Genomic DNA, 9,009 nt, shown 5'->3' with positions numbered 1-9,009 from the left:
GGCCCTAGGCGTGCACTGGAACCTCCTCCCTTTCATAAAGCACTTGAAAGCTCACTAGTATTTCCTTCCCTCCTTTTCACCTATCATTCTTTCCCCCCACACAAATGTGCATTGTTAGATACAGGTGGGCCTGGAAGCTGGTGAGAGCAGGCTGTGTCCTTCTGTAATAAGCCTATTTTGGGTAAAAGTTTCAAAGACTGTACCCAGTCCTGAGAGACTCCATTATTTTAAAAGATGCATTCCATTTTTTTAGTATATATGAGCGTGTACGTATGGGCACATGCATGTAGTACTCAAGGAGGCCAGAAGAGGGTGTCAGACACCCTGGAGTTGGAATTACAGAGGGTCGTGAGTCACTTCATGAATGCTGGGAACCAAAATGGGTCCTGTACAATAGTAATAACACATAAATGCAGAGCCCCCTCTCCGTGTCCTCAGGGGATACTGTACAAGCAGATTTCGACTACATTTTGAGGATGGAGTATAACTGTACACCTGTGTGAACATAAATGGCACCATCTGTCTGGCACTACCATGCACACACAGTAAGACTGCTTATTCCTGCAAACAGAGAAGTCACCAGTATATAATCTATTGGGAGTGACATATTGGGATACCAGACCGGAGAACCTCCTGAACACACTAGAGGCAGGAGAGCCAGCCTGGGGCGCTACTTGGGTGGGTTATGAGCAGCTCCTCCTCTCACAATACACTTGGTAGTCTAGTCGAGCTCCTTTACCTAGATGGACTAACCCCCACACCCCTCTTTGCCCAATGCACCCACGCACACGTTTTAGGAACTCAGCTACTCCTTTTCTTGACCCCTTAGTGGAAAACCACAAACAATAATCGTGACGACTGAGTGTCTTCCGTCATGTGGTCTGCTGCTCCCTGCGGGCTCTTTTGATCTTTTCTACTGTTTTACGGAAAATTTCCTTGCAACTTTGCAATCAATGCTGGCTTTTACTTCAGTACTGAACAAAACACTAAGAACCTGGGAACAGCCAGTGCAGACATCACCCTGGACTACCGGTACACACGCCAAAGAAAAATGGCCAGCCAGCAGGATTTACAGCCTTTTATAGAGGCAGCCAGCCCACGGTGCCTAGGCGAGAAGAGGAGTGGGTGAACAAAAAACCCTGATCTCGGCCTATTACTCTTCTGGGGCTCAAAGTGGCCCAAATCAACTTCAAGCCCAAAAGACCTCACCTGGACAGTAGGAAGAGGCAGACACTTTTCGCTACAGTGGTCCCCATACCTAGCATCTAATTACCAAATATAGGCACCAAGGACCAATAGGCAGAGGACTCCCAACTGTCGCTGGGGCTCAGCTGAGTATCTGATGATGATGTAGCCTGAACTGCCACCTGCACTTGCTTAGCTGTCCTGTCCCTTCAGCTAGACCTGGCCTGCCCTCGCCCTGTACCTTTGCTCTCAGACCTGTGGCACTCCCAGCCACAGCCACCTCTCCAGCCTCTCTTGCACCAATAAGGAAAGGAAAGACATCTCAAAGAATAGCTTTTTATTCATATTAAAACAAACTTCACATATGGCATGTATTTGACTACACTCCAAAGCTGGAGGGAATAAAATACATCTAGCTGTACAAATTATACACAGTAATAAACTAGTGTGTAAGAGAAACAGAAAAAAAAAGTGAAACAAATCCCTGTCACCTGATGTCACCTGAAAGCGCTTGTCTAGCTGTAGGGCCCAGGAAGAGCACCGAGACACTGCTCCCGTATTCTGCGCTCTTCCCCTCTGGCCCTGTCTCACTGCTTTGCTCAGTGGTGATGATGTCACCCCGCCCACTTGCTGCCTAGCTGGCTACGCTGGTTTGCTCTGCTCTCTTTGGGCTCTCTTTCGGCTTGGAGTAGTCCCAGGGCCGCCTGTTCTCTGTGAATCCATAGAGCTTCCTGAGGGCCACGCGCGCGGCTTCTTCCTCTGCAACGAGTACAGTTTCCCCAGGTCCCTCTGCAATCAGCTTTCTGTCACTAGGAAGAAAACAGACAGGGATTTACAGCACAGGAAGACAGCACACGAGGCAGTTATGCCTTCCACCCCATCCCATCCAAATACAACAACCTACGAGGCCCAGTTCCTCCAAGGCAAAGCATAAGGCGGCACAAGGATCAGGAGTTCACAAGGATTAGAGCTGGGTAGGGTGGCACACTCCTTTGATGCCAGCATTTGGGAGGCAGATACAGGCAGATCTCTGAGTTTGAAACGGTTAGGTCTACATGGCAAGTCCCTCAGATTAGAAAATCTTCACACAGATTGGAAAAATATTTGCACAAAATTTAATCTACTTATCCAAGATACTCAATGTCCACATCTACTGCTTGAATTGATCTCTCTCTCTCTCTCTCTCTCTCTCTCTCTCTCTCTCTCTCTCTCTCTCTCTCTGTCTCAGGAAAGCATTCCACCACTGAGCTATACCTCTACCCCACTTTAATCTTAAAACCTGAGATCCATTTCAGACAGGTTTATCTCTAACAAAACTACAAGGCTCTAAATGTGCTGACACTTTGGTAGACAGCAAAGCTCCTGTCTTCCACTCTGAGGCTCAGTTGAAGCTGCTGCCAAGAACAGATCAAGATAGAAATAAAACTTGTATTTTTTTTATATAGAAAATATAAGGTGAGCTTATATCCCATAAAAATCTATAGCAAACAGCTGTCCAAAAGTGACTTAGCAGGAGCTGGAGAGAAGGCTCAGTGCTTAAGAGCACTGGCTGTTCTTGTAAAGAACCCAGGTTGGATTTCCCGGATGAACCTAACAGCTAATAAACATCTGTAACTCTAGTTCCAGAACTGACACCTTCTTCTGGCCTCCACATGTATGTGGTGCAGACATACATGCAGGCCAACACTCACACACATAAAATTTTCAAAAGTTACTACTAGCAAAACACAGATAACTTGTCTTCTATTAATAGCAGAAAGAGAAAACCAAAAAGCCCACCACCGTCACCAATAACAAAAACCAGATAATGACCCTATCCACCCCGCCCCACCAGGGTCTCACGGTGCAGTTCTGGGAGGCCTCTCTATAGACAGTCTGGCCTCAAACTCACAGAGATCTGCTTGCCTCCACCTCCTGAACACTAGCCTAGGATTAAAGACATGTACCCCCATGCCCAGCTCAGAGATACAATTTTAATACTGTTAGAAGTAGCACTTAAAAACTGGAAGTCTATCTTCAAGGCTTCCAATCAAAGTTAAAAAGTGAACAATGAATGTTTACTAACCAGTATAAGCCAACAAAATATAAAGGCAGAGCAGTTGTGCTTCCAGACTGCCTGGTGAGTCGAGACTCGGGAGCTGAGATGTTTCTCTTCTTCAGCTCCTCTACGAGTAGTCCCATGGGATTTACGATGGTCCACATCTCAAAGAGCTCTTTTCCCGTCATTTGTGTAATTAAAAAGTCCTGTGCGTAAAATAACATTTAAATTAGAACAAAGAATATTATGGCCAGAATTCAAAATCCATTTTTACCATAAGAACTGATAGGCAATGAATGGCAAATGTGCATATTAAGCCCATACAGCCTGAAAACCCAAAATGCTCGGAATCTGAAACTTTTTGCACTAAAACGTTGAGATTATAGAGTATGTTCGGTTTCTGGCTCATAGGCTGTTGTTGTTTGTACTTTTAATAAAAATCATAGAACTTTAAATGTTTCAATTTCAAACCTCAAGAAAATGATGTCAAACAACACAACCTATGAAAATTATCCAGAAGACTGACTCCTGCCTCAGAATTCAAGACTCAAATCATTGAAATTCAAAGTAGAAGCATGTGTCTGTCTACTTACTAAGGACATACCCACAAGGACACACCTTCCCTCCATGGCAGACTGCATCTTTTTAAAGCCTGAGCTAGGGCTAGAGAGATGGCTCGGCAGTTAAGAGCACTGACTGCTCTTCTGAAGGTCCTGAGTTCAAATCCCAGCAACTACATGGTGGTTCACGCCCTCCTCTGTTGTGTCTGAAGACGGCTACAGTGTACTTAGAAATAATAAATAAATCTTTAGCCCAGACTGAGCAGGGCCGACTGGAGCGAGCAGAGGTTCTGAATTCAAATTCCCAGCAACCAACATGACGGCCCACAACCATCAGTACAGCTACAGGGTACTCATGTACATTAAATAAATAAGTAAATAAATAAATCTTTTTTTTTTTTTTTGGTTTTTCGAGATAAATAAATCTTTAAGCCCTGAGCTAAAATAAACACTTTCTCCTTAAAAATTAATCAAACCAAAACAAAAAATTTTAAAAAGCTAAGGATAACGTAAACCTGCAGCACTCACAACCCAGCATTTATTATTTGCTTTCCAGGGTATTGGCAAAAGAAAACTGAAATAACCACCACAAAGCTACCACAAAAATAGTTTGGGCTTTTCTAAGTTTTGGGGGTAGGAACAGTCAGTTGTACCAAGATCTAGCAAAGGAATGCATGATAAAATGAAACGTCCCCCTCTGTCCACATGAAGCCTGTCTGAACAAGTGCATCTAACCATTACCCACCCTGATGAACAGTGCAGCCCTTTCAGGGCCACTGCTCTGCAGCAGGGCTCCAATCACTGCGAAGAAAGTCTGACGTAAGACAGGCAGGGGGACAGGAAATTCTGCACTGAGAGTCAACTGCTCCACAGCCAAGTTACTGGCCACGTGACAGACAACTGCCTCACCAGTAAGAAAGTTAACTAGACTCTCAGTGCCTTCGGCGGGCAAGTCTGGAAATTCGTCTTCAAGAAACTGTGTGAGGCACCGATGTGAAAAAGACAGCCCTTGTTCAAACAGTTCCTGATTGTCCTTAAGATTCAGAAGAGCAACTTCTTTCTCTATGCCAAGGTTCTGACGTTTCGCCTCTTCACTTTTGATGTAGCAGCTATTGATAAATGCAGTTTTGAGAAGGTCCAACGAAAAGGTTTCTTGTAAGCGAGATCCAAAGGCTTGTACCTCCGCATGGTAATCCCAGTTTGGCTTCTCTGATCTGAGGAGGCAGAGACAGTAAGAGACGGTAAGGAGGAGGGCATGGTACCACATAAGGTGTGCTGTAACTTTACTACATAACGGAATGAAATAAAGTTTGTTTCTTTTATTGTCGGTTTCTAAGAGTCTAAATACAAAAAGTAATACAGATAACCACTGGCAGTCCGTCATTACTGTCTATATATAAGATGTGGGGGTTCCCTTTGGCTTAACTGCCATATTAAACAGATTGTTCACATCACATTAGGCGGCTCTGCTAGTTTTTAAGTTCTCTCTTTCTGCTCTAACAGTGACATTATGCTTTCTACCTGCGTATGAACAATTTATAACTATATAGATTCAGGCCACAAACTGAAAGTAATTATGTTTAGTTTATATCCTATTTATTTAAAGCTCAGAAATGTCCACTTGAATTTCCAGTTATATAAGTTAATATTAGTCTTATGAGTGTGTCAAAATTTCATAACCTCAGGCGAGGGTTGAGGCTGTTGTAATTCAGTGGTAGTGGTAATTCACACAATGGCCTGGTGTGTGCAGGTATATTGTACAGACACACAATTCCAAGAATTAAATGTCTTTTCCTAGAGAAAATTAAATGTCTTTTCCTAGAGAAAAATAAAGCCACAATAAAATCCTTTAAAGTTAAAAGAGAGAGAAAAGAAAAATAGATCTAAGTTTAAAATCATAAATCTAAATTTGTTTTCTATAGCTTTTTCCAATTTTAATTCATTAATCTTAAAATACCATCAGATAGGGGACTAATATCCAATATATATAAGGAACTCAAGAAGGTGGACTCCAGAAAATCAAATAACCCCGTTAAAAAATGGGGCTCAGAACTGAACAAAGAATTCTCACCTGAGGAATACCGAATGGCAGAGAAGCACCTGAAAAAATGTTCAACATCCTTAATCATCAGGGAAATGCAAGTCAAAACAACCCTGAGATTCCACCTCACACCAGTCAGAATGGCTAAGATCAAAAATTCAGGTGACAGCAGATGCTGGCGAGGATGTGGAGAAAGAGGAACACTCCTTCATTGTTGGTGGGATTGCAAGCTGGTACAACCACTCTGGAAATCAGTTTGGCGGTTCCTCAGAAAATTGGACATAATACTACCAGAGGATCCAGCAATACCTCTCCTGGGCATATATCCAGAAGATGTTCCAACCGGTAAGAAGGACACATGCTCCACTCTGTTCATAGCAGCCTTATTTATAATAGCCAGAAGCTGGAAAGAACCCAGATGCCCCTCAACAGAGGAATGGATACAGAAAATGTGGTACATTTACACAATGGAGTACTACTCAGCTATTAAAAGGAATGAATTTATGAAATCCCTAGGCAAATGGATGGATCTGGAGGGCATCATCCTGAGTGAGGTAACATATTCACAAAGGAACTCACACAATATGTACTCACTGATAAGTGGATATTAGCCCAAAAACTTAGGATACCCAAGATATAAGATACAATTTGTTAAACGCATGAAACTCAAGAAGAACGAAGACCAAAGTGTGGACACTGTGCCCCTTCTTGGAATTGGGAACAAAACACCCATGGAAAGAGTTACAGAGATAAAGTTTGGAGCTGTGAAGAAAGGATGGACCATCTAAAGACTGCCATATCCAGGGATCCATCCCATAATCAGCTTCCAAACGCTGACACCATTGCATACACTAGCAAGATTTTGCTGAAAGGACCCAGATATAGCTGTCTCTTGTGAGACAATGCCGGGGCTTAGCAAACACAGAAGTGGATGCTCACAGTCACTTATTGGATGGATCACAGGGCCCCCAATGGAGGAGCTAGAGAAAGTACCCAAGGAGCTAAAGGGAACTGCAACCCCATAGGTGGATCATTATTATGAACTAACCAGTACCCCAGAGCTCTTGACTCTAGCTGCATTTGTATCAAAAGATGGCCTAGTCGGCCATCACTGGAAAGAGAGGCCCATTGGACTTGCTAACTTTATATGCCCCAGTACAGGGGAATGCCAGGGCCAAGGGGTGGGGGTGGGTGGGGGACTGGGGGGGGGGAGTGTATTGGGGACTTTTTGGATAGCATTGGAAATGTAATTGAGGAAAATACCTTATAAAAAAAAATCTTAAAATACCCACCTGTCTATTGGGCAAGGGAATGTAAATTAAGACATGATTCTGAGTCTTGCTTATTAAACCACAATAATTGTGCAATAGAAGGTGTATTCTCACTGGTGTTAGTGTAAAGGGGATTAATATTCTCCTGGAGGGCAATATTAAAATAGTAATCAAAGTCTCAGCTCAGGAATAACTAGCTAACTAGAGACAGTTCCTGCTTCTTTGGTGTTCTAACAATCTAACGGAAGTCAAATGCCAAGGAAAGAATGAAGTTGATCTTCGTGTACTTTTGCCCACAAAGACAGAGTATACAGAAAGTGCATGATGCAGGATCGTATATAAGCATGATGCACTTTATAAAAATGTGCAGGGTTTTGGTTGAGGTTGTTGTTGGCTGTTTTGATTTGTCCACCACCCGCCCCCAGGCAAGAAGATTAATTAGATCAAAAACCTAATCTTTTATCCTCTTACTCCAGGCAATGGACATGAAATTCAGTTACACACAAAACTAAAATTGTCTGCCCTGGTACGCAATATGGTAGAACTGATGATCCTATTCCTCTTAAAGATACCCAATTGGGGCCTAGCAAACACAGGAGTGGATGCTCACAGTCAGCTATTGGATGTATCACAGGGCTCCCAATGGAGAAGCTAGAGAAAGTACCCAAGGAGCTAAAGGGATCTGCAACCCTATAGTTGGAACAACATGATGAACTAACCAGTACCCCGGAGCTCTTGTCTCTAGCTGCATATGTATCGAAAGATGGCCTAGTCGGCCATCACTGGAAAGAGAGGCCCATTGGACTTGCAAACTTTATATGCCCCAATATAGGGGAATGCCAGGGCCAAAAGAATGGGAATGGGTGGGTAGGGAAGTGGGGGGCGCTATGGGGGACTTTTGGGATAGCATTGGAAATGTAATTGAGGAAAATATGTAATAAAAAATATTAAAAATTAAAAAAAATACCCAATTGGCCTGAGATTAGGAAGTGACAAAATTGGGTCAATCCCAATCCCAAACAGTTTCCCTCTGGTCGACCCCATTTGCTTATATTCAGCTAGTGGGATTCTGCAGGGGACAGCCCAGCCCCTGTCGCCCAGTTCCTCTGCCCCATGCCGCCTTCAGGCACGTGCCCAGCGCAGTTGCCTGCAGCCCAGTGTCCTCGCCGCCACCTTAGCCTCTCCACCCTCCCGAGACGCCTACCGTCGCACCGGCGGCGGCGGGCAGCGTAGCAGGCGCCATCGCTCCAGCTCTTTCTGGAAGCGGAAGGCGGCACGGAATCCCTTCTTCACTCCCCGAACCGGAGGAGCCAGCGTGGGGACGGCCGGAGCCAAGAGGCGGCGAGGGCCCTGCTGCAGCAACCGGAATACAGAAGAAGCCATGGCAAGAACAAGGCAATGGGAGGCGGAAGGAAGACAGCCGGAGCGGTGTAGCCCGAACGCGGATCCCCGGAAACTGGTGCAGCAGCAGAGAGAGGCCTGAACTCTGGAGGACACCGAAGAGGGAGCATGGCTAGTGTACTGCGCATGTGCACGTGCTTCTTTCTGCCCATTCTGTAAGTGTGGGTGCAGAAATTGTTGAGAAACAGTTGCTTGACCCTATCAGTCTCGCTTGTGTTTATTTCTCATTAAAGCAGAACAAAAACTAGTTTTTTAAGTTCTAAATAAAACACTTAAATTTTCACAAGAAACACATTTCTTGTTTACATCCAGTCTTAAAAGCTGCAAACCATCATTCCAGCCACTACTGAGGAAATGTTTTCAAAGTTTAAGGCTTCACCCAACCTTTCCCAAAAAGTGTCGCTTACAAAAGCACGTTCAGAAGTGTGTTTAACTTAACCAAAATTAAAGTTTGTATTTTAAAACAACTACTTTCCTCCCACCTTACCCCCCTCCCACAGGGGAAGACTTGGG

The 9,009-nt window shown here is 44.1% G+C and overlaps 1 protein-coding gene across 1 annotated transcript; it reads right to left on the bottom strand.

Moving 5' to 3' along the window:
- Positions 1–1,507: 1,507 nt before the first annotated feature.
- Mrpl44 (mitochondrial ribosomal protein L44) lies at positions 1,508–8,591 on the bottom strand. The gene is made up of 4 exons (XM_021168298.2): positions 8,300–8,591; positions 4,529–4,997; positions 3,251–3,429; positions 1,508–1,994 (listed from the first exon to the last, which is right to left on the bottom strand). The coding sequence occupies exons 1-4, from the start codon at positions 8,476–8,478 to the stop codon at positions 1,820–1,822; spliced, it is 1,002 nt and encodes a 333-aa protein (XP_021023957.1). The 5' UTR covers positions 8,479–8,591; the 3' UTR covers positions 1,508–1,819.
- Between the last annotated feature and the right edge of the window lie 418 nt (positions 8,592–9,009).

This window comes from Mus caroli, unplaced genomic scaffold (genome assembly GCF_978045245.1).
Source record: "Mus caroli unplaced genomic scaffold, Mus_caroli_1 scaffold_1, whole genome shotgun sequence".
NCBI lineage: Eukaryota > Metazoa > Chordata > Mammalia > Rodentia > Muridae > Mus > Mus caroli.
The sequence above is the reverse complement of the archived record's forward strand: the minus strand, read 5'-3'. Positions and strand labels throughout refer to the sequence as shown.